General features: G+C 44.7%; 1 protein-coding gene across 3 annotated transcripts in view; it reads right to left on the bottom strand.

Annotated features, from left to right (window-relative positions):
• RGL1 (ral guanine nucleotide dissociation stimulator like 1) overlaps positions 1-25552 on the bottom strand; it is a 134291-nt gene extending 108739 nt beyond the window's left edge. The window contains exons 1-3 of one of the 3 annotated variants that reach the window (XM_069546270.1): positions 25136-25514; positions 24056-24166; positions 6787-6864 (exon numbers count right to left, since the gene is read on the bottom strand). In XM_069546270.1, the coding sequence (XP_069402371.1) occupies positions 6787-6864; positions 24056-24166; positions 25136-25162 (216 nt within the window). In that variant the 5' untranslated portion in view covers positions 25163-25514. Of the gene's footprint in view, positions 1-6786; positions 6865-24055; positions 24167-25135 lie in introns of all 3 variants that reach the window. The other 2 variants (XM_069546271.1, XM_069546272.1) reach the window with 2 other exon arrangements.
• Between the last annotated feature and the right edge of the window lie 668 nt (positions 25553-26220).

The raw sequence follows: 26220 nt of genomic DNA, 5'->3' as shown, positions 1-26220 counted from the left end.
GACTGGTTCCAAATAGGAAAAGGAGTATGTCAAGGCTGTATATTGTCACCCTGCTTATTCAACTTATATGCAGAGTACATCATGAGAAACGCTGGACTGGAAGAAACACAAGCTGGAATCACGATTGCTGGGAGAAATATCAATAACCTCAGACATGCAGATGACATCACCCTTATGGCAGAAAGTGAAGAGGAACTAAAAAGCCTCTTGATGAAAGTGAAAGAGGAGAGGGAAAAAGTTGGCTTAAAGCTCAACATTCAGAAAACGAAGATCATGGCATCTGGTCCCATCACTTCATGGGAAATAGATGGGGAAACAATGGAAACAGTGTCAAACTTTATTTTGGGGGGGCTCCAAAATCACTGCAGATGGTGACTGCAGCCATGAAATTAAAAGACACTTAGTCCTTGGAAGAAAAGTTATGACCAACCTAGATAGCATATTCAAAAGCAGAGACATTACTTTGCCAAGGCTAGGTTTTTCTAGTCTAGTCAAGGCTATGGTTTTTCCTGTGGTCACGTATGGATGCGAGAGTTGGAATGTGGAGAAAGCTGAGTGCCAAAGAATTGATGCTTTTGAACTGTGGTGTTGCAGAAGACTCTTGAGAGTCCCTTGGACTGCAAGGAGATCCAACCAATCCATTCTGAAGGAGATCAGCCCTGGAATTTCTTTGGAAGGAATGATGCTAAAGCTGAAACTCCAGTACTTTGGCCACCTCATGAGAAGAGTTGACTCATTTAAAAAGACTCTGATGCTGGGAGGGATTGGGGGCAGGAGGAGTAGGGGACGACCGAGGATGAGATGGCTGGATGGCATCACTGACTCGATGGACGTGAATCTGAGTGAACTCCGGGAGTTTGTGATGAACAGGGAGGCCTGGCGTGCTGCGATTCATGGGGTCGCAAAGAGTTGGACACGACTGAGTGACTGAACTGAACTGAATACAATGCAAATACTATGTAAATAGTTGCTGAAGTGGCAAATTCAAGTTTTGCTTTCCGGTACTTTCTGAAGTTCCCCCCGACACACACAATATCTTAACATCCACAGTTAGTTGAATCTGCAGACAGGGAACCGGCAAATACAGGAGGCCAACTTTACTGATTCATTTTGCGAAAAAGGCATGAGAGACACAATCAGGCCACCAGTATCATATAATAAAGCAGTAGTACAGTGTGGAAACAAAACAAGTGAGAGTTTCTAATTTAGTCATTTTTAAATCTAGGCTTCCCAGGTGGCATAGTAGTAAATATTCCTGCAAACGCAGGAGATGCAGGTTCAATCCCTGGGTAGGGAAGGTCCCCTGGGAAAGGAAATGGCAACCCACTCCAGTATTCTTCTGGGAAATCCCATGGACAGAACAGCCTGGTAAGCTACAGTCCATGAGGTCACAAATGAGCTGGACACAACTTAGAGATTAAACAACAACAAAGTCTAGCCATCACATACTTCTCTGTAGCCCCACATCTAACTAACTCCATACCTTCTGGTCAGAGGACTCTGAGACTGGAAAGGAAGGAGGCAATACCTTTAGCATTTCCTTCCAATAGCCCTGGAAGGAAACTGTTCAGGGTATGAATGAGGTCAAGGGAGGAAAAAAATCAAATTTTTAACAAACCAGTACATTTAAATCACGTAATAGCAATCATTCATGGGGAAATTTTATGTTCAACATAAAAAGAGTTGTTTTCTCAATGAGAGATCTTTGAAACACCGACATTCTAAAAGTCGTATTAACTCAATGGAAATGTCTCTGGTTTTTTGCCTTCAGAAAAAGAATATACTGAGCATGATTTAAACTTTCATTCATAGCTCCGTGAGCCCACTGATGCTACGAGGGATTGTATATGCACCCCCAGAAACACTGACAGAGAGCAGTGCTTTTTCCAAAAGTAAATGATCCCACATAGTTCAATGGCTGGTATCTAACCATCACTTTCTCTCATTCATTTATTCAACAAATAAATACTCATTGTGTCTTCTCTGCAAGGCGCTGCTAGGCTCTGGGAAGACAGTGGTGGGGGAAGGAGAGGTCCAAAACCCACGCCCTCTTGGAAATCACATAGAGAGGCAATCAATCCGTCAATCAATTATAAACAAAACAGCAGGTTAGACAGTGGTTAAATGACAAGGAGGGTGAAGCTAAAGTGGGGGAGTTCCAGGGTGAGAGAGGCTTGCAATTTAAACGAGCGGTTAGGGAAGCCCTCACTGGACAGTGACATTTGAACATAGCTTTCCACTGGTTTGTCCATTTTTGTTATTACGAACGTGTCTGCCTCCAAAAGCCCCACTCCCTTCAAATTTGCCACATCTATCCAACTGTAAAAGAAAACCATATTATCACTATACATGAATAACCTATTCTGTTACATATTAGGAATTAATGTGGTATTAAAGATGATGCTCTTTCCTACGGAGTGAGAGCTATTTGGGCTACTCTGATAATTTTTTCAATACCTTTCACTTTTTAAGTATGCTCTAGAAAGTTGAAATAACCAAAAGTGAGGGAGTGTTATTCTGCTTATTTTCTAGAGTACGTGCGTGCATACTTAGTCGCTCAGCCATGTCTGACTCTTTGGGACCCCCAGAGACTACAGCCTGCCGGGCTCCTCTGTCCATGGGATTTCCCAGGTAAGAATACTGGAGTGGAATGCAATTTCCTCCTCCAGTGGATTTTCCTGACCAATCAAACCCATGTCTCCCGGGTCTCCTGCACTGCAGGCAGATTCTTTACTTCTGAGCCACTTGCTAAGCCCTTTCACGTAAGCCTCTTAAGTTAAAACTTTGGCCTCCCTTGTAGTCTGTGATGATGAACTAGCCTGTTTCTCCCTCTTACCTCTCTAACTACACTTTTCCTGACCTCTACACCAACTGGGCTCTGCCTTCTTGTCTCCTGAATATGACCTTACTGTCCTTCACCATCTCCTGGAGTCTGCTCAAACTCATGTCCACTGAGGCCATGATGCCATCCAACCATCTCATCCTCTGTCATCCCCTTTTCCTCTTCCCTTCAATCTTTCCCAGCATCAGGGTCTTTTGCAGTGAGTCGGCTCTTCGTATCACGTGGCCAAAGTATTAAAGCTTCAGTTTATAAACCGTTTCCAGCAGTGGCCACTGGACTGGAAATGTCAATGCTCATCCCAATTCCCAAGAAGGGCAGTACCAAAGAACGTTCAAACCACTGGACAATTGCAGTCATCTCCCATGCTAGTAAAGTTACACTCAAAATCCTGCATGCTAGGCTTCAACGTTACGTAATGGAGAACTTCCAGATGTCCAAACTGGGTTTAGAAGAGGCACAGGAACCAGAGATCAAATTGCCAACATCCACTGAATCATAGAGGAAGCAAGAGAATTCCAGAAAAGCATCTACCTCTGTTTCATTGACTACACTAATGCCTGTGACTGGGTCGATCATGACGAACTGGAAAACTCTTAAGGAGATGGAAATACCAGACTATCTTACATATCTCCTGAGAAACCTGCATGCAGGTCAAGAAGCAACAGTTAGAACCTTGTATGCAACAACTGACTGGTTCAGTACTGAGAAAGGAGTATGACAAGGCTGTTTACTGCCCTCCTGGTGGCACAAGCATCACTCAGCCAAGAATTGATGCTTTCAAACTACAGTGCTGGAGAAGACTCTTGAGAGTCCCCTGGACAGCAATGAGATCAAACCAGTCAATCTTAAAGGAAATCAACTCCTAATACTCATTGGAAGGACTCATGCTGAAGCTCCAATACTTTGGCCATCTGATGAGAAGAGCCGACTCACTGGAAAAGATCCTGATGCAGAAAAGAAAGACTGAAGGCAGAAGTAGAAGAGAGTGACAGAGAATGAGTCAGAATAATTGGCCAGAGACAACCTGGAAATGAATCCCATCACCATAAAGCCTTGGACTGCAAGCCCTGGGCAGAACAGTTCTCCCGGGTTTCCTTGCCCTCCTGCTCTCCGCCCGGGTGCCCCTTCCCAACAAAGTCTCTTGCTTTGCCAGCATGTGTGTCTCCTCCGACAACTCATTTCTAAGTGTTAGGTAAGAGCCTGCTCTCAGCATCCACCTTCCTGAAACAGGACAAATACTCCAAATGTGAAATAAAAATTTAAAGAAATCAAGGAGGCTTTACGGGTTTCCCAAATTATTAGAGACAGAAAGAAGGGCACATAATGGAGGCTCTCTACTTAGCTAAAAGCAGGGTAACATGAAAGTCAGCAGTCATAACGAACAGAGTCTTAGGAAAATGTGAAGGTCAAGTTGAAGAGCATTTTTCAGCTCTATGAGGAGTAAAATGAGGAAGGAGCAGTTCATTGCTGATAGGTGGGGTAATTGTAACTGATAAGAGAGAGAAAAGAGAACTACTTCACTCCCCATCTTCACTATCAAGGCAAATGATCTCCTAACTGGAAAAAGGGCAGGACCAGCATGATGAAAAGGAAACTAGAGCCCACGATAGAGAAGGCGATACTAAGAAAGCACTTAGCCCTTTAAGAGACTTCATGTCTCCAGAGCCAGATAAACAGCCTGAAGAGCACTGAAAGAACAGCAGATGTGATCATAATATTGATGAATGGAATCCTCACAGAAGCAGAGAAAGATACAAGTGTCTGAAGCCCAGCAACAAGAAAACACCGCTTTTCAGAGAGAATTTAAGGTGGACTAGAAACAAAGAACTGGTCTGCCTACAAACCACTGTTGCCAATATCCCACATGGTAGTCAGCAGTGATCACTTGGCACTCACATGAAATCACTGCTGCTGCTGCTGCTGCTGCTAAATCGCTTCAGTCATGTCCAACTCTGTGCAACCCCATAGACAGCAGCCCACCAGGCTCCCCCGTCCCTGGGATCCTCCAGGCAAGAACACTGGAGTGGGTTGCCATTTCCTTCTCCAATGCATGAAAGTGAAAAGTGAAAGTGAAGTCACTCAGTTGTGTTCGACTCCTAGCGACCCCATGGACTGCAGCCTATCAGGCTCCTCCGCCCATGGGATTTTCCAGGCGAGAGTCCTGGAGCCAGTTGCCATTGCCTTCTCCTGAAATCACTGAGGAAAAACAAAATCGGATCAAACTAACTTTCCACCCTATTCTGACCCAAGGCAAGAAAAAAGGAATGCTGCGAACATGACACCCACAGATTCAAAAAACCATCCCACCACCTCTCTCCCTAGATCTATTGGAAATGATGGAGCCCAACAAGTTGAACAGCTGCAGAACTGGTTAGATCTGTATTCCAATCGAACAGTCAGGGAATGCTGAATGTGAAGCAATGTCAATTAGTACTGCTAGGAGCAGGCTTCCCAGGTGACAGAGTGCTAAAGAATCCGCCTGCCAATGCAGGAGACATAGAGACTCAGATTCAGTCCCTGTGTCAGGAAGATTTCCTGGAGTAAGAAAGGGCAACCCACTCCAGTATTTTTGCCTGGGAAATCCCATGGACAGAGGAGCCTGCCGGGCTACAGTCCATGGGGTTGCAAAGAGACTTGACTGAGCACACTTCACACAGCTAAGAGTGAGGAATGTCTCTAGTTATGTAACAGAAGTTTTATCTTTGGACATGTTGATTAAATCATTGTAACAAATGAAGCAGATAATTACTTGTGTACTCAGTCAAGTCCAACTCTTTGCAACTCCATGGACTATATCCTGCCATGCTCTTCTGTCCATGGGATTCTCCAGGCAAGAATACTGGAATGGGTTGCCATTTTCCTACTCCAAGGGGTCTTCCCAACCCAGGGATCAAACCTGAGTCTCTTGTGTCTCCTGCACTAAGAGGTAGATTTTTTACCACTGTGCCATCGAGGAAGGCCAGATAACTATGACTTACAGAATCAGAATTTTAATTAAAAAAAAAAAAAAACTGAACATATGGGACTTCCCAGGCTCTCCAGTGGTTAAGACTGCACTTCCATTGCAGGGGGTACAGATTCAGTCCCTGGTCGGGGAACTAAGATCTCACAGGCTGCATGGCATGGCCAAACAATTTTAAAAGAAAAGAAAAAAAAAAAGAAAGAAAAGAAAAATAAATAAACCTGTTGTTTAAAAAAATTAAAACATAACAACTGGGAAATATCAGCTAAAAGTCTAACAAAATTAAATTTAATAAAAATAAATATTTTCTACAATTAGATATTTTTAAAATCAACTCTTGGGACTTCCCGGGTGATCCAATGGTTAAGAATCCACCTGCCAACGAAGGGGACACAGGTTTGATCACTGGTCCGGGAAGATCCCACATGCCTCGGTACAACTAAGCCCGTGTGCCACAACCACTGAGCCCACACCCGAAAGCTCTCAAGACACAAACACTGAAGCCCGAGCCCCAGAGCCCATGCTCTGCAACAGGAGAAGCCACCACAGAAAGAAGCCCTCGCACTAAATCTAAGAGCAGCCCCCACGCAAGGCAACTAGCAGAAAAGCATGAGCACAGCAACAAAGACCCAGTGCAACCAAAACTGATAGAGTAATCAACTAATTTAAAACGGTTTAAAAAATCTCCTCTCCAAGTACAAGTCAAACGTGATTTAGTTTAATACTACAAAAAATAAGAAGACCAAGGAATCCTAGCTAAACATGAATCATGAGTATAGTACATGTGTAAAGAGACCTAATTTAAGTTCCATACGTGAACACTCCTAATATTAGAACCATATAATTGCCATTTTACATGGCAATATTCAACCATTTTTAACTGACTAATAGGGCTATCTCATACTGTTCAACCTGATATGATTACATGTGGTATCACAAGATCAGTACAAAGTGCTACAGAACTCAGGAAAGGATAACTTACCACTCCTGGGGAAACCAAAGTGGATTCGCGGAAGGAATGGCATGTGAGTTGGAATCTGAGCGATGGCTGGGATTTGCACTGGAGATTAGGGAAAAAGAGGGCATTTCAGATAGAGCCAACAGTGAGGTTGGAGGTGGGGGTACGGGGGTAAGGCCCTAGGAAAGGAATGTAGCCTAGTGAAGTTAAGTGTGGTGTGTGTAAAGATGAGACACAGGAAATAACATGAGAGATTGGAACTGACTTCAGACACCTTCAAATCTACTGTGACAAGTGCTCGAAAATTCCATGAGCTTCCTAGAGAGACCAAGAACAATACCAGGCACATAGTTGGGGCTCAAGTTTGAATGAGCAAGTGAAGGGATGAAAGGATGAACTATTTGTGATGGCTACAGAATAAGAGGTCCACATACACACAGCTCCTGCTTGCCAATTCAGTACGTCACCGCACTGCGATCACAGTACTTTCCATCTACAAGGGATCTTGGAGGTCATTTAGTCTAACTCCCTCACAGACTCTGGGTAACTACCAACAGGGCTGGAAATACTCAAGCAAGAGGCGAAAGGCTCCCTGGCCCTCTGCCAGTTCCTGGGGTAATCTGATTCACCAGAGCGAAATCTCCAAAGATTTCAGTTCAGTAACTCCTAAATATTGTGCTTTTGGACTCTTTACTGAAAATAAATGCCATCTAAGCCTACAAGTTTCAGAAACAAATGTTTGGTGGCTTTTGTGGGCAATCATTTTCAAAACATCAAGCATATCTAAGGTATAATTTTAAAGAATCTGGCTCCAGGAGAAAAAGCTGAAGTATTAGTCACATGTTTTACATTTCTTCCTCTTGCCTGCCAAATTTTTTTTTTTTTTAATTAAGAAAGGAAAAATGGGTCAGCCCCAAAGAATTTTTACAACTGTCAGAATAAACACAAGGCCCAAGTAATCCCATAAACTTCATTTTTGGAGCCTTTTCTCCCTCCTGTCCCTGTGGCTTTAAGTGTCCTTTATTTAGAACCCAGCCCAAGACACAGTCCCGGTGACTGTGCATCTTACATACTATAAGCACATGACTTCTCTCTGGGAAGAGGATGGTGTGAGGCTACAGGAGAGTACAGCCTCTTCTGATTTCAACAGGACGCGGTGGGTGGAGGATCTAAAGGTCAAAGAGATCCCTTGTCTAACCCAGCCTGGCTCCAAGGTCCTTAAGAAACCACCCTGCTTCTTAGAAAGTAACTCCACCCATAAGGCAATTCTGAAGACATCTTCAAGAAACAATTCATCAGATGAAAGTCACTCCGGGGCTCCAGGGACATGTTAGTGCTTAGAACACAGGTCCAGACGCCCGCCGACAGAACTGGAATCATTCTTAGCTCACCCTTCACTCTGGGGGTCCCCTGAGGTGCACCCACGCTCAGGTCCACCTCCTGCTGGGTCTGCTTTCCTTGGATTGTTCTGGAAGAGCTGCCACCAATCAGACCTAAAATCCATATGGTGTTGCTCATTGCAACCTGCCCTCTTACAAGGCAGGCCAAGCCTCCTGGTGACACACTATATTTAAGCTGGACCCCACTAGGACAATGAGCTTCAAAGTTTTTAGCCACGATTCAAAGTAAAAAGGAAAGATGCCGTTACGCATGACTCAGTACCTACACATACATATTTAAAACAACTTTCACAGCAATGCCATTCTAATATTTTTATGTCATTCTGTTCTCATTTTAGAATACTGATTTTTGACCCACTAAACTGACTGCAGAACACTCATAAACTACACCCTGCATTCTGAAACGCAAGGCCCAAGAAAAACACTGTCCAACAGAAAGACAGTGCCAGCCACAATTTATAGTTCTAAAGTTGCTAGTAGCCACATTAAAAAAAAGTAAATAGAAACAGGTGAAATTCATTTTTACAGTATATATTATATAACCCATTACATCAAAATACTATCATTTCAACATATGACCGCTATAGAAAATGACTAAGTTCTTTTACAGTATGTTCATCAAATGAAATATGATGTGGACTTTGCAGGCAGAGAACAGTTCAGACTAGTCACATTTCACGTGCTCCACAGGCACAGGGGGCTTCTCTGGTGGCTCAGCTGGTAAAGAATCCACCTGCAATGCAGGAGACCTGGGTTCAATTCCTGGGTTGGGAAGATCCCTTGGAGAAGGGAAAGGCTACCCACTCCAGTATTCTTGGACTTCCCTGGTGGCTCAGCTGCTAAAGAACCTGCCTGCAATGCAGGAGACCTGGGTTCAATCCCTGGGTTGGGAAGATCCCCTGGAGAAGGGAAAGGCTACCCACTCCAGTATTCTGGCCTGGAAAATTCCATGGACGGTACACGCACCTGAGGCTAGCAGCCACCACACTGAACAGGGATGCCCTGAGAGTTCTGGTGCCACACACGCCCCCCCAGGGCAGCAGGACCCACGATGGTGCCCTGTAGCAGAAAGGAGGGGAGCCATCCACACCTGCTGAACCTCATGGTAGAGATGCTCGTGCATCCTCATCTCACACTGTGTTCACGGGCTCCTCGTGAAAGCTCTGATAACAGATGGGAGATTTCACAAGGAAGAACAGACAGGCGGCTCGTTCACCAGTAATAAGCAGTATCACTCTGAAACTCCTCAAAGTCCAAATGCATTCTTTTGTCTGTGACATCCGAAATAGCACAAATGTCACATAAGATTCAAACCAGAAAGTAACTTTTAGAGAATCTGTTCTGAAAAAAATATATATATATATCTTGCTGATTAAAAAAGCTGAATAAATAGTATGACTGCAACTATGTTGAACTGTGTGCCTATGAACTGAAGACTAGAAGACAAAAAGTGAAAGTTTAAAGACTGGGTTACTGCCGTAAAATTTATGGGTGATCTTTTTTTTTCTCTTCTTGTAAAAATAATATGGATCATGTTGTGGAATCACTCTTTCAAGAATAATATTGCTTTAAAAAGGTTCTTTGTTCTGCTCCAAAGCAAACATACAGGCCACTGAATCCCTATTAAAAAGACAAAGGTAAGGATAACCTGCTTGTATAAAAGGCAAGAAGGACCAGGAGCAGCCAGAAAACCTGAGCGTGGCACAGGCAGCTGCACTGGAATGGCCCAAAGGAAACACTTAACAACAGCTGGACTCCTGAAAACTCCCAGGATAGGCTTTACGCTTTGCCTGAAGTAGAAACGTAAGAGTTAAGAATCTAAGACCACAGAGCAGAGGAAACTTTGAGAGCAGAGAGCTGAGTTTTACTAATGAAAACTGAAAAGTCTTCTGACACTATCACGCTATACAATGAAGTATAATTTACGTCACTTACTTTTAAATCCCTTCTTGTCAATGAATTCTGTTAAGAGACACACACCCTAGAAAGTGCCACACATAACAAGCCTGCCCCCAAAATCTCAGAGAAGCAGCTTTATCATTACCTGCGTAACCCTAGTGCCTTTGAGCGTGGAGGGTGTCAGATCCCTTTACAAAAAATGTATTCTACAGAACAAAGCCAAAGTGGTTTGATATCAGGCTAATACAAGCTTGAAAAAAATTGCAGCCCTCAGAAAAGAGATTAAATAAAACATGGGAAAATATATTGTAAGTAAAAATATAATGTAAGTAAAATAACTTTAGAATCCAAAGCAGAACTGAGTTCCCAGAGGTTTATCCATGACCCATGACTCAAACCTATACGTCACCAAGAAGCCTGTGTGTGTGTGTGTGTGTGTGTGTGTGTGTGTGTGTCTGTATGTCTGTGTGTCTGTGTGGGTGGGTGGGTGGGTGTGTCTGTGTGTCTGTGTGTCTGTCTGTCTGTCTCTCTCCTTTGTCCCTGGAATTCTCCAGGCAAGAACAATGGAGTGGATAGTCATTCCTTTCTCCAGGGGATCTTTCCGACCCAGGGATCAAACCCAGGTCTCCTGCACTGCAGGCAGTTTCTTTACCATCTGAGCTACCAGGGAAGCCCTTGTGGGTTAACTTTAAATACCATGTCATTCTACCTCGAGAGTTCTCCATAATAGTTCAATCAATTTCATAAGACCATGAAATATGTAGAAGAAGCAATGGTGACAAAAATTAGGCAAAATCAGCATTGTTCTTTTTTTCTTGTGTCATTCGTTGAAGTATAAAACATAAATCAGATCTAGCTTACCTATTCAATATTTTCCTTTTCGATTCAAAGAATGAGATTTACATCCTTATCAAATGGCCAAAAAAAAAGATCATGAAGACACATGTTTTATTAGAGTTTAGGTCAAACGACTTATAAGAATGCTCACTAAGTGGTACTGACTGTGGCATGGACATGGTTCCCTGTGATGGGAATATGATGATTAATTAAATATGAAAAAAAATTAAATATGGTCCCACTCTCTCCCCTTGAGGTACTCAAATGAACAGGGTAAAGAAAAACATTTGAAAAAAAAAAAAGGATACAGTGTGATAAGTGCTGTAATTGAGCTTTTCGTACAGTGCTAAAAAGACTCAGATAAAAGGATAATTATTCCAGAACAGGGAGAAAGTAGAAGAGTACAGATGGCATTTGAGCTGGGACTTGAAAGATAAGTCGTTTATTGGTCAGTCTGAACAGAAAAGCACTGCAGGCTGACACAGTGGCATCAGCAGGGTCAGGAGGAAGACAGCGCTGCATATAAGCATGGACCCCACCACGGGTGATGAAATCTACAGCTCTGTGTTCTCAACAAAGAGTAGGACTAGTTCTTTTCATGGTGACATAACCCACGTAGGGAGTTGGAGGGACAGACAGATGGAAAGAAACCTTTTAAGCCTTCATCTGCCACACAGAAAAGTATCACGCGCCCTGCTGCTGTAACTCTTAGCAAAACAGGGAGTTCAGGTTAGGGCTGGGTGCTGAGATCAGAGCTGCCACGATCAGCACTTTTCAGCCCAGTCATCTAAAGTTTTACAAGCCTTTATCCCTAGAGCAGACACACTCATTTGTGGATTGTCTAGGTCAACACTGGACAGAAAGTCACTCTTTGTAAAGAATATCATAACCTTTCAATTCTGACCAAAGAATGTTCACGAAGAAATGCTTTAACCAACTTTAGCTCCCTGAGAAACACTTCTGTGGGAGTCAAGTGGCAGCAGGTCCCCCTGGGGGTATCCACAAGCAGCATGATGGATGAAAACACTGGTTCCTGGGCTCAGCGGGTCGTGACACCACTGCTCCGCAGAGACGGATGTTACACAAGCACCTCGAACCACTGTGTGAGATGCCTTCTCCTTCCGTACCACCCACAGAGTCAGCACATGCCGAGAATTCAGTGTCTGTCAGTAACACTTTAACGTGAGCAAATCGCTTATTCAGCATCTTTGTACAAGAGATTTAGTTTTCAGTTACAGCCCTGGGGACAAGGGTCAGTTAGCCCCATAAGTCAGCTGAGAAGAGGTGTAAACAACAGAGAATGGATGCAGGAGTCTGATTATCTTGAGAGCATAGTAAAGGATCTTAAGATACTCACGGAGGACCCTAGATGAATAGCAGGAAGGTCAAGTTTGTGGGCAACAAGCCAGGGACCTTGGAGACTATTTTTAGTCCAGAGGAAGGACAGGAAGGAACAGGAACAAAACAAGGAACTCACCCAGGAGAAATGGAAAGCAAGAAGGAAGAGACTGTCAAAAGCAAATGGGAAGACAGTGAGAAAAAAAATAGATCTAAAAACTAAAATTGTATTCCTAACAGGGAAGCCAGGAATGCCGTAAGAAAAGGCTAAAAGAGAGATGAGAACCCAGAAGGCAACAACGGGACTACTCAAAGGAAGTATTTTAAATGTCCGCATCTTATGAGAGCCTGCGTGGGCTGGTTGGCAACATTTCGCCTCTGGCATTATTAGGTCATGAGTTCAAGTCCCACATCAGGATTTGGCCTCAAAGCAAGTGTTGACTTTCCAGCAGCTCTGAAAGGCTGGAAGCACTTTCCATTCCTTGGTGTATTAACTTTACTGTCCTTCTCTGCAACAAATTAAAAGTATCCCAGAGAGAGAGAGAGAGAAAAGCAACAGCCACTACCTCAAAACAAAATCCTACTAGAGAGAAAATAAGAAAAGAAAGAGAAAGTAGGTTTTCATGTGCAGGATATTTACTGCATTTGGCCAGAATCTTGTGAGTCTGGGGTATTTGTTTCCACGTCCAATCTGTTGAGAGAAGCCTTGTCTGCACTTTTAAAGCACCTAGAATACCAGTACCAGCAGGAACAATGGTTGTGGGAGAGGAAACACTACTACTTGCTAAACATAAAGATATCATTAGGTTATTAGCAAATGGGAGGGGAAAAATGCAGAAAAGATTCCCTCTGAGATGAGGGAAGAAAGGCAACAGACCATACACCTGTTAAGCATTTAGGTGATGAAGACAGGAAAAAAAATAAACAGCCTGAGTTAACAATAAGAATATCCTTGTATTTGTATAATCATTTACATATTTAAAAGTACTTTTATATACACTGGGCTTCCCAGGTGGCACCAGTGATAAAGAACCCGCCTGCCAATGCAGGAGGCATAAGAGATGTAGGTTCAGTTCCTCGGTTGGGAAGACCCTCTGGAAGAGGGCATGGCAACCCACTCCAGTATTCTTGCCTGGAGAATCCCATGGACAGAGGAGCCTGGCAGGCTATAGTCCACAGGGTCATAAAGAGTCAGACACAACTGAAGTGACTTAGCATATATGCATTAACTCATATGATCCTCACAAAACCCAAGGGCAGAAGGAGTATTTCCGTTTCACAGATCAGGAAAGTGACGATTTATATGGTCATGTGACATTCTAAAAGTCACAACCTCAGGAGAAATTTAGTTCATCCCCAGTTTGGGGCTCCAGTACTGCATTAGCTAACTTCACAACACGTGGCCCAATGAGAAATTTAGTCTTTATTCCAATTTGTGCAAGCACAACTTACTCACATTCCACATTATGTCCAATAAAGAATGATTAGCATGTTTACCAAGCAATTTTCTTAAAAAAATCGTTTCCTACCTTCCCATTTTTCAGGCAGAAACAGCAAATGCAGAAGACAGAATATAGCCCATTGTTAAGTCACAAAATATTTTTAAAGCATAAAAAGTCAGAACACTGACAAATTAACTACAGAGGAAAACTGAAGGAATCTGAAATGCGAAATACTGGAGCCCAGGCCATAATCGCCTTTCACCGTACAGGCAGCCAGGCAGAGAAAACACAATGATGCATACTACTTCTAATAAACAAGGATTACTAAACCCTGCCACAGCCCTTCCTCCCAGATGTGCAAAATGAGAAAGGGATGTCAGGGACACAGAGCATCTCTAAGACCGTGTCTCAGTCAAGCGGTCTGATTTCTATACAGCAGCAAGCATCAGGGGGACCCACACCTCTACACGGTTCCATGGTGGGGTTTTCAAAAGGGTTCCCAGACAGTGGGGTCCTCATGGGAGCCTCACTTCCCACAGTGAGGAAGGGCAGACCATACCCTAGGCTCAGGGCCAAGCACCTCACCTACACAACTCCCTCCTCACAGTAATTCTGTCCAGAGGGGACTGCTAATTTTCTCCCTTTCCAGGCGAAGAACTTGGGCTGAGAGAAGTAACTTCAGAGCTCAAGCTCACATTGCCACACACAGGAAGAGGCCAGCTCTGGATTCAAGTCTGTCTGGCGCCAAAGCACAGACTCATGACCAGGGCATGAGTTACCTCCCTCAACTGGCGCCCCTGCTGGAAAGAAAAACCCTGCAAAGAAAGAGCAAGTAGAAGGTGCCGCCTCCTGCAAAGGCTCCAAGCCAGGCTGAAAGAACCCTGAACTGATTCCCCAGCCAGGACCTGATGGCTCTGGGCCCTGTTCATTCCTGGTTAAGTCGTGTGTATTTGGATGGAAGATAGCAAATGTTTTCCTATGCTTCACAAACTAACCAAATGCTTCCGATTTCCTGAATTCGCTATTTGGGAGGATCCGTTATCTCCATAAAGAATTTCAAGGACTGCAACTTTCATTAGAAGAGCCAGGACTATGAAGCATTTCATTTTCAGCCAATGTCAAATCTAGTTTCAATTGTCTTTACCTACATCCATTACATGCACTTTTGTTAGAAATCGTCCACAGATTTCTAGCTCTGTCACCAGCAGTGACAGAAGTCACGGGCAGAAGAACAGCACCTGACTAAAGAACAGTTGCTACCAAGGGAGCTGCCAAGAGCCTCAGCTGATGGCTTTACTGACCAGAGACATTCTACTTTTAGCAGAAACGATTTGTCTGTGGCCTTCAGACGGTCTTTAGAACGATGAAGCTGGAAGGACCCAGCCTTGGCTTTGCTTTTATAAAAGCTGAGGATGGGCATTAAAATCAGCAGGAAATGAAACAAAGGGAGAAAAGTTAAATCGCTCAATTCCTTGCTGAAAAGAGCAAACAAACAAAGACTGTCTGGAGGAGTGAACATGGGATGAGATTAACTGTGTGGAAATGAATTCAAATGAATGGACCACAGATGGTACAAGCAATTAAACTCTAGAAAATGTAGGGTAATGATTCTGTGAGGGTGGAAGGAAATACAGAGCCACCAACAACACACCAGCCCACTCCCAACCACCACCATCATTATCCTCAGAAGTCAGTCGCACACGGCACGATATAAAGATGGCTCTGAGGAACCAAGCCACGCAAAAACCCCATTCATCGAAACACAGGACACAGCCACATCGGTGAAAAGGCGCAGGTACTTCCACAGTGTTAAGCCCAAAGGATCAGCAGTAAAAGACATGCCTCTCTCTCTCTCTGCACAAGACTAGCGGGATTTGATCCAAGGAGGTGTCTTCCACCTAATGTAATCTTTTCCTACCTTTATTCCTTCCTCCTTTCATTTATACCCTTTTTAAACTGAAGACAGTTCCTAAATAGAAGAAACTTAATCGATCCCAATAATAACACAAGAGAAACCAAGCAAAAGAGGACAAAGTTAGGCTTTGATCAGTTATATAGAGGTCATGAAATGACATTAGAAAGATGCACCAAATCCTAAAAAAATACACCAAAAGACGTTTCAATTTACGGTGTGTGCGTGTCTGTGTGTGTGTATAAGAGAGAAAGATTGGGACTGTGGTAGGTGGCAAACTAAGGAAGCGCTATTTAGACGCTCAGTCGTGTCCAACTCTTTTGTGACCCCATGGACTGTAGCCCATCAGGCTCCTCTGTCCATGGGATTTCCTAGGCAAGAATACTGGAATGGGTTGCCATTCCCTTCGCCAGGGGATCTTCCTTACCCAGGGATCAAACCCAGGTCGCCTGCATTACAGGTAGATACTTTATAGTCTGAGCCACCAGGGAAGCCCCAAAAGGAAGCATTAGATCTTACCAAATTTCTTCTTTTGTATGAGTAGAGTCAGCAATCAGACTGAGCCTCTGAGAGCGGTCATGCCAACAGCCAGAATAAATAGAAAGAGTTTAAAGACATCGACCAGGGAGAAAGAAAGAGACCAGAACACCTAACCATAAAATTTCTTGTGTCTCTAACAACACAATTATAACTTTAACTGCCGTTGTCTAAAATACAACTCTGTAATCATAGTCCTGTGGGTTCCATATTTATTCTCTCTCTGTGGCCTACAGATTCAATCTGTTTAGTTTGTAAGGAAACAGAAGACTTTAGAAGGAGAAAGAAAAACACACACACACACACACAGAAACCACAAGCTCTTCAAAGAACTCTGAAATCTGAGAAACAAGCAGTGCCTGCTGCCCCCCGTTCATAAGCCAGATCCGAGACTGCGTCTCTGGACAGGACGCAGCAGGCACTCCTGGGTCTGGTCTCTGGGGCATGCTGACAGGACATTGGCTAGTGTTTACATGGAGCAAGCCTGCCTTGAAGTCCCCAGGACATTTCATCCAATGAGAAGAGGGTGCCGCTGACCCTAGAAAGCCAGAAGGCTTCTGACCTGCTCTCTGAACCCCAGGTGGCTAAGATCCACGCCTGCCAGGCCTTCCCTCGTCTGCCCCTACTCCCACCACTCTCCCTACACTGCAGTTCAGTTCAGTCTCTCAGTCGTGTCCGACTTTTGCGACCCCATGGACCGCAGCACGCCAGGCCTCCCTGTCCCTCACCAACTTCTGGAGTTTACTCAAAAACTCATGTCTATTGAGTTGGTGATGCCATCTAACCATCTCATCCTCTGTCGTCCCCTTCTCCTCCTGCCTTCAATCTTTCCCAGCATCAGTGTCTTTTCATATGAGTCAGCTCTTTGCACCAGGTGGCCAAAGTATTGGAGTTTCAGCTTCAACATCAGTCCTCCCTACACTCCCCACCCTCTTTGCTCCACTGCCCCAGTTTCACCCAGGTCCTTATCTTTTTCCTCAGTTCATGACCACTTCAACCTCCTTCCCTAGTCCGGCTCCTTCCCCTGGCATCCACCCCTCAGCTGTCAGTCATCTCTCTAAAATGTAAATCTGACCCAGCCACTCTGCCGAAAGCCCTTCAGTGATGACAACCCAGTGCTCAGGACCAAGCAAATTCCACAGCTCAGCACAGACCCTGGCTCCAGCCCTGCTCTCTGGGGTCCTTTCCCATCACTGCCTGCCCAGGCACCCCTCCCTCTTCCCCAGGGTGAGCCTCACAAGGGGCTCTCCTCTCTGGCCCCCACACTTTCTCCCACACTGTGTTCTCCGGCTGGACTGCCTGCTTCCAGTGCCCCCCACATCCTCACCTAACTCCTAACCATCCATCAACTCACCACAAAAGGACCCTTCTTCCATGCAGCCTTCCAGGAGTGCCCACACCCACCTGATATACACACCACCCTTCTCGGCTCCCCTAACACCCAATGCAGATGTCTCACACAGCACTGGTCACACTGACCATAAGACATGGTAGTTAGCTTAAGTTTCTATCTCCCCTACTATCTGAAATCTCTTGAAGAATAAGGGGTGTGTCTTGTATCACTTTGAATTCCCAAGGTTTAACGTGGTGTCTGGCATAAAGTAGGCTGTTGGTGAATCAACAGATCCTATGAAAGGGGAGGTTAGCAGACTCCAATGTAGATGACAGAATCGCACAGCGGCAACAGCAGCGAGGGAGTTCACAGTGGGTGTTTCACTAGCAAACAACCCAGAAACTGCCCAGACTCCAGATTCCAGATCAACTCTGTGGGGACAGCCACGCTCATCAGCAGCCCACACACGAGCCTGCTGAGTGTCTCTCATGAAACAAAGCTACTCCCTATCTTCCCCCATTTCACCAGTATTTGCCTTGCTCTGTTCACAGACATCTTTTTTTTTTTTTCTTTCCTGTAAAAAGTCTATTTGGGGAGAAATTTAAACATTTTACTTATTTTAGCCTATTACTGCATATTTTAGTGCAAAATGTGTAGAGGTCAGTCACTACAGGATTCTGATTACATAGAAAGGGGATACATACAAGGATATGCATGCCGTGGACAAACGAAACCAAAATAAGTGGGATGGGGCAGAGGAAAATCCAAGCTAAGAGCTAAAGGGGAAAGGCAGGGTACTGACTTTATTGCTCTTCTTTCCGTGTTAAATTTAAAACCCCAGGAATTTTTTCTTTAAAATTTGACAGAAATAAGAATGAAATATGTTTATAATATTAATTTAATAGCACATATACCATGGGGCTTCCCAGGTGGCACAGTGGTCGAGAATCTGCCTGCCAATACAGCAGACGGAGGAGACGCAGGCTCATCCCTGGGTCAGGAAGATCCTCTGGAGGAGGAAATGGCAACCCACTCCAGTATTCTTACCAGGATAATCCTATGCACAGAGGAGCCTGGCGGGCTATGGTCCAAGGGGTCACAAAGAGTCGGACACAACTGAGCCCACACGTATACTGTAAGCACAAGGAGTTAATGGGCCTCATGATTACACTGTTATGTATTTGCTGGGGACAGACATGTATCTTGAACTTGACTGAGTGTCCCCAGAATTGCTGAACTGAAATGGATATTCTTGGCTTACGTGCTAAATATTCCTTACACAGACCCCAGAAGATTCTGAAAGCAGTGAAAGGACTCAAGGTAACAACAAGAGCTCAGGCAACTGAAATTTACCATATCTTCCTGATGGGTGGAGGCCACATGCCATAATATTGGATTATTTTAGAAACATGTTCCCATGGTCAAAATGAAAAATACCAGTTGGTTCTTTTACAGATGGTTGCTAAATTTTGGAATTTACTTTCTAAAGCTTAAATTAAACATTCTGATATACCAGAATAAGACAACCCAAGGGCCTGTTTTCCTAGATGAAAACAAGGATGACAAACTATAAACTGAGGGCCTCTCTAAGGCTTATCTCCTAAAAATTCTAAAACCCTGCTCCTGAGCCCTCCAACCACACAGACCACACGGGATGGTAACATTCGCCAACACTTTCTAACTTATGTATCGCCTTTGTTTCCTCAACACTCAAAACAATTGGACCTCTGGGCTTTTTAAGGCAAGTTAATTCACTGCCATGATTTTTTCTGTTGTTGTTGTTAAAATGAATAATCACTACCTTTGTTTGGGCCCTGCCTTTGTTATAGAAAGGATGTAAGACAGCTGTAATCTTAGCTAATTAGTTTTTCTCACTCCCATGTACCCTTCTTCTTTATAAGCTAACATCTTCATGCTAATTTGGTTTAGAGTCAGGAGCAACCATACCTTCACATTTATCAAGATAATATCTGCCTCCCCAGAAGGCATGAAGCTTGATCCATTCATTCAACAAATACTGAGTTTCTGTCAACTAGATGGCCACAGTCCCCACTTCACGGGGCTTAGAGTCTAATGGGAAATAAACAAACAGCTACAGCAGGGGGAGGTGAATACATGACAGAGAGAGAAAGAATGCTTCTGGAACAGGCAGAAGGGGTACCTCCTCCAGGCCAGGGAGGTCAGAGAAGCTTCCCAGAAGTGAAGGGAGCTGAAAATTCAAAGAACTGTACGCCATTTAAAGGCACTATGGACAGCAGGGCCTCGGAAACACCAGGCAGACTCAGTCCCAACAGTCGACTCAAGTTCTGGTGAGCGTCTCCACCCAGACTGACCCGTGCTTACCTTCCCACTGCACTCACACGCCCCACGAGGAACCAGAACAGAGTTCTACTTCCTCTTATTTCTAAAGGCATTCTGTTTCCTCCTGTCCCATTTCATTATCTTTACCATCCTCCCAGCTATCAAATATTTCAATTCAACCCAACAAGGGCCTCTGTGGGAGATAGTGTGATAAACATGGGACGAAGTGCAGGGAGGCACTGGGGCCCCACACACGGGCTACAGAAGCCCAGAACCGAGAAAAGCCATGTGACTGTCTGCTGACCATTCCACTCCCCACAGACCTTGCAGAGGTGACCGCACTCTTCCAATCCTGCCTGTCAAACAAATCTCTGCACTCTGAGATAACCTTGGGTTTGACAGATTTCTATGGACCCTGAGCCAGTCTGTCACAGTCTGAAGACAGCAAAATAGGCTCTGGACACTGAAGCCCTTCCCCTAACAGTGGGTTCCCTTTCCTCTGTCCATTTGAATAGTCCTCCTAAAATGGGACGTTTCCTGCTTCCAGAGAATACTGATATTTTCCTAAGTCGTTTCTACATTTCATTGTCAGTGTATGACCACGACGCTGAGACCAAAGTAGAATAACAACTTTTCACCATTTGCTCTTCCAAAAATTACTGGAAATTCTTCTACAAGCTTAATCGAACAGTTGGATACATTATTTTTAATGTCTCTTCCAGCCCTGAGATTTTATGATTCTCTGACATAATCAGAACCATTTTTCTTTGAGGGTTATAGCTGGGTAAAATTATCCCAGGCTAAGATGTTATTGTAAAGAGAAAATTGAGTCAGTATTTCAATAATATTTGGGTTTTCAAAGTTGCCCAGCATAACTTCACTGTCAGTGAGCGAAGTTGCAGCTGCATGTACGCTAAATCCAGCCTGGGCCATAGCTGACTGTGTACTTACAACTGAAGACAGAGGGTGTTACTTCAAAAGATCAACTGAACACAAAATTTCACAAACAAAACAAAGAATGTCCTCAATGTTTTGGACTGTATGCTACTTCACATCTAAGGATGTGTAATTTTTTTGTTATTCTTCCCAAATTGGATCTTAATTCTGTTTTGTGATCAGAGTACTAGAAACTACAAAAATCATACTCAGTCACTTTGTTGTTGTACAGATGCTAAGTCGTCTCTGACTCTTTTGGGACTCCATGGGCCGTAGCCTCTTTAGGGACCCTGTGGACTGTAGCCTGCCAGGCTCTACATGGGATTTCCCAGCCAAGAATATTGGAGTGGGCTGCCATTTCCTTCTCCAGGGGATCTTCCTGGACTAGGGATCAAGCCCGCGTCTCCTACATTGACAGGCAGATTCCTGGGAAGCCCACTCAGTCACTTAGTCTTTCCTAATTAGCCTTACAGACCTGTAATGAGCGTCGTACCCACCCTCAGGTGCTACATCAGCTCGCACGTCTTTGGTGCCCCACACTTTACACATTCAAGATGAAGAGCTTATCAACAAGAAACACATCTTCACAACAAGTATCTCAATTTGCAGCTCAAGTTATCACTCAAAGCATAAAGAAAAGAAAGCCGTATGTCTGGAGTCTTGCACCAGGTACTACGTAGGGGGAAAGTATATGATAAGCATCCTTGTTCTCCTAAGTCAATGCCTTCTTCCACTACTATGGAAGCAGCCTTCAGGTCCCAGGCAGCCCCCATTAGCAAGGAACTAAACATTTGGGTTCAAATCCAGCCTCTACCACTTCCTAGCTGTGTGACCCCGGCAAGCGATTTAACTTCTCGGGACTTTAGTTTCCTCATGTGGAAAGAGATAATCACAACTCCACCTTTCCTCATGAACCATTGTCATATTTTGACATAAGCTCACCTCATCTCCATCTCTGGTTCACTATAAACCCAGGTGCTTCGACATGAGGAATACGGTCGATAACATCGCAGTGACTTTGTATGGGGACAAATGCTTACTAGGATTATCATGGTGATCATTGCATAAATGTGTGCAAATGTCAAATCATCATGTAGCATATGGGACCACTAACAACGGAGTGCACATCAGCTATAGGTCAATAATAAGTCAATAAAGAAAACTGGTTGCTCTGAAGAATTCTGAAAGGGTGACTGGAAAAACAAGTATAGAGAAGCCACGCACAGGCCTAAAGAGAAAAGCTTTGTAATTGCTATGGCTCAATTGGTTGAGTCACATTTAATTAAGCCTGGAATTTCCAAGGACAAAAACAGTGCTTCCCAACAGGACACCGAAGACAAGAAAACAAGGGGGATTGGGGTGGGAGGGTTCCTAGAACTGGTTCCTGAGCACCAGGGGTGATCACAGCAAATCATACTTTGTTGAAATGGGAGGAGGGGACAAATTCCTCCATCAACTAGAAGCAATCTTTTCACATATTTCCCTCTTGGTTAGCTCTACTGCTAAATCCAGGATGAACCAACTCTGAACTATGCATAAATGTGAGGACTCTGGAAGAGGGCAGAGAGAAGAGGAGTCCCGTGAGCACAATGGTCAGTGAGAATTACCAAATAACTGGGGACATCTAAATGAACCGTACCTCGTTGTGTTTGGGACCTACAGAGTTAACCTGTCCATTTTCCCGTGACTTACTCATTCACGGCTATTGTGTGTGGCCAAAAACTAAATCTGTCATCCAAGCAACATCAGTTTCATTATAAAGAGAGGAACAACCTGGCATCAGAAAATGTAATGACCCTTTTGAAGGCAGCTGCTTCAGAAGCTTGTGAATCATTTTGAAATACTTGGGCCAAACCACATCAATACAGTATTTAAATAAAATGCAATACACGCAACCAACCACCAAAAATAAAGTGATGACTTGTCAGAACTCTAGTTCTGTTTTTCCTATCAGGTCTGCTGGTGATGCACCTAATTAATTCCAAAATCATATTCCGAGTAAGGTACCTGCTTAATAAGTGAAGACCTCAGGCTTTCAAAGGAAAAGCTTCTACCTTTCTAGGCCATATCTGCAGATGCACCTAACAACTGACGGCCCTAGAGGGTGGTACTTCAATCCCAAATACGCAGCCTGACTTGAAGCAGCTGGGGAAGCCCAAAGCAATGAATGCCTGTGTCAGCAGCCCAGGAGACCCACGGAAGAGGAAATCATTGCTGTTGGCCATCCTGCCTTGAACTCCAGGAATTACAAGTCACATGCTGCCTCTGGTCTTAAAGCCCTGGGCAGTTTTTTGTTTCCTGTCCTCTTTCGCACCTGACCTTTGACTGTTGATCAAATTTAAAAAAAAAAAAAAAAAAAAAGGATTTTCTGAAATCCAAAACCAGTAGAGATTGGATGCCAGTGCATAATCTTCACTGTTCTCAAGCCCATCAGCTGTGAGGCCTGAGTATGGCCAGAATAAGGCCCAGGGAAACCACACTCCGTCCCCTCTGTTCCGCTTACAGCTATCTTCTTTCTCAAGGCTCTCTGTCACCTCACTGTTCTCGGAGGATTCCTTCTACCTCCAGATGAAGAACTCCTTCGTTCTTCCACATGATGATGTCTGCCCAGGCTTCCCACAGCCCCTTTAGTTGGGATATGCTGAAGGATCCATTAATCAGATAATGAATTAATCAGATAATGAATCTGCTTATCCATTAAGCAGATAATGAATAACTCACATGCTCTCACCCAATGCTTTAAAATCTCAGCAGAGGGAGGTGGGGGATGTTGTTTATGGAAGCAGTGTTTCTCCAAAGCCCCATCCCTCCACGCACCGGACGCATAAAGTGGTGGACACTACATACCGTGTAAAGGATGTAACCGTGGGAAATGCGCCATCCCCCATAGGAGGCTGATTTGGTGTATCAGCGCCCCTGAGCATTCTGGGTACTTGGTCAAGGAACAGGAGTGGGAGAAGGGCTGTCAGGATCAAAAGCGGGGGAGACGAAGAGAAAAGGATGGCAGCGGGGCAAAACGGCTCTTGTCTGACTCGGTGCTATCTGCTGGTCCTGTTAATCTATGTTACTTTCTGCCACTCCACCCTACTCTACTTTCCAAATACCTCAAGATGTTTCTAAGAGGTTCTGAATTATTGACAAACCTAAGGGAGACGCTTCGGCAAAGAATAAGTACAAAACCAGACCGGTATGGCTAGTGCAAACACTTGCTCATTGGCAGTTTCCTTTTTAAGGCCAAAAGAGAAGAAATGGAGGGGAAAAAAAAAAAAAAAAACCTGCCTCTGCTAAATAATAATGATATTCACAGAGCAAGAGGCCCTGCAAGTCCAAGGCTCACAGTCTCCCCAGCTTTACTCACCCCGAGCCATCTCGCTCCTTTATTGGCAGCCTGTTGAATCTGGACTCTCTTGAGGGTGACATGGTAAACAGCTCCTTCCTCTACCTCTTCACCCCAGTCCTGAATCGAGCTCTGCCAGGAGACAGGACAAAGAAACAGAAAAAGTTGTTTGTTTGTTTGTTTTTTCCCTCTCTGCTAACCAATCTATCCCAGCTGCTTTGCTGCTTACAGCAGCACTCAGGGCATAAGATGGGCTGTTCAAAATAAATATTACAATCAGGGCAACATAAGACACACTGTGATAGAGGGAATACTGAGATTTTCTTGGCCCTCCAGCCCTTTGCTATGCTATCAAGAGCCCAGGACTTTTCCATTTAGTTATTTTTCCTAGGCTCCTTCACTATCTTAAATACCTTTTTAAAGTCTTTTTTTCTTTCTTAAAGAAACTGAAGTTTAGTCCTGGTTCACTTTTCCTCCTTAAATGAGAGGAAAAAGAATTCACTGGCAGAAAAAGTTTGTCTCTTTACAAGTGGCTCTGTTCTTGGAGCAAACTGCATTTTAAACTCTGCCACAAAAAAGTGTTTAAAATGCTAAGAGTGCTCGCTCCTTTGGAACTAAATGCTTCGCATGTCTTTTTTCTCCTCTTATTGTTTGGGAACCCAGAAAGTTAGCGGGAGGGAAAAAGTTTTTATTTCCGTCAAATAACCTGGCAAGTGCAGAAAAAAAAGCAACACATCGGCTGCGTGCAGCGACCCCCTGGGTTTCCCTAAACTTGAAGTTTGTGTTTAAAGAGCCGCTGGGACTCAGAGGCGCTCCGCGGTTCACCCAGACTCACAGACCTCTTGCCTGAAAAGTTTTTCTTTGCTGACATACATCAGCCCAGATACACCAAAGGCAACTGCTGAGAAAAATAAGTATGGTTTAAAGGGAGAAGACACGCAAAGAGGAAGGCGGAGAAAGCCGAGAGAGAAAGCTCTGAGCTCCAAAGTCTGGGATCGGATGGCTCCGTTCACTCCGAGGGAGTCCAAAACCCGCCCAGAGAAAGCGGGAGAAGATTCCCCACCAGAGCAGCGTCGGGAGAAGGCAAAGAGTTCTCGTTACCATTTTAGCTTGCCAAAGCAATTTCATTCTCAGTTTTCTCTCCGGTGTGTGGACGCGGCATGATGCACCCCGCTCCCAGGCGAACGCGATCCCCGCGCGTCTCCGCCGCGGCGCCTCCAAGCCCCGGCCCCGCGCGGCCGCCGCGCACGGAGCACAGACACGCGCCCGCCGCCGCCGGTGCGCGCGACTCGGCCACAAAGGGAGCGCGGCGAGCGAGCCGGCGAGCGAGGGCGCCGCAGACTCCTCCCCACGCCACCCCGCCGCTCCGTGATGTCAGGCTTTCCTGTTTGTGCTCGGGAGCACACTCTCCCTTTCTGAAATCCCGCGGATAAAGTTAGCACGCCGTGATTTCTCCAGCTCTGAATTCGATCGGCAGCCAGCCACCCTTTCTAGTGGATCAGGTTTTCCTGATTGGCCACTAGGTGCCCCCAAAAGATCCGGGTGTGGTATCGGGGATCTAAGTGTGTTTTTCCTTCTTTCGCTCAAAGAAATAAAGGGGGAAGCGGTGCAAAAAGGGATGGGAGGAGGGGGTCGGATAAACGTCTATTATCTGCTTGTTACCTATGGAATTTAGATTCAATAAGGGCGACCCCAGTGAGAACGGCAGTACTAGAAGCCAGCAAGCTTTTCATAAGGACACACACAAAAAAAAAAAGAGAGAGAGAGAGAATTGGTCAGAGGGTATTCCAAAACCCATGCCCCAGGGATGCGCTTGTTCTGAACCAGCACACCACCAACAGGAAATGCCTCTGGACGTCTTTCTAGCCCCCCATAGTTTAAGGCTCATCAACTGTAACTGGCCACTGTGGCAGGGAAAGGGGCAAAGCAGGAGAGAGTTCTGCTGAGACTGACAGCGTGGAAATTGGGCCACCGGCGGCCCGGGAGGTTCCGTGAGTCTTTGTGAGTCGTCACCATGGGTTGAGTTGTCTGTACTGTAGGGACACCGTGGGATGATAACCTCGGGGAGAGAGCCATTCGGAGGACACTGCCGGAGGGAGTTTTGTCCTAACAGAAAGTAAATCAACAGCGAAATTCCAGATGATAATATAATCAAACATTGGCACATGACAGAATTCCATGCCAAT

This window comes from Ovis canadensis, chromosome 12, assembly GCF_042477335.2.
Source record: "Ovis canadensis isolate MfBH-ARS-UI-01 breed Bighorn chromosome 12, ARS-UI_OviCan_v2, whole genome shotgun sequence".
NCBI classification, from domain to species: Eukaryota; Metazoa; Chordata; class Mammalia; order Artiodactyla; family Bovidae; genus Ovis; species Ovis canadensis.
The sequence above is the reverse complement of the archived record's forward strand: the minus strand, read 5'-3'. Positions and strand labels throughout refer to the sequence as shown.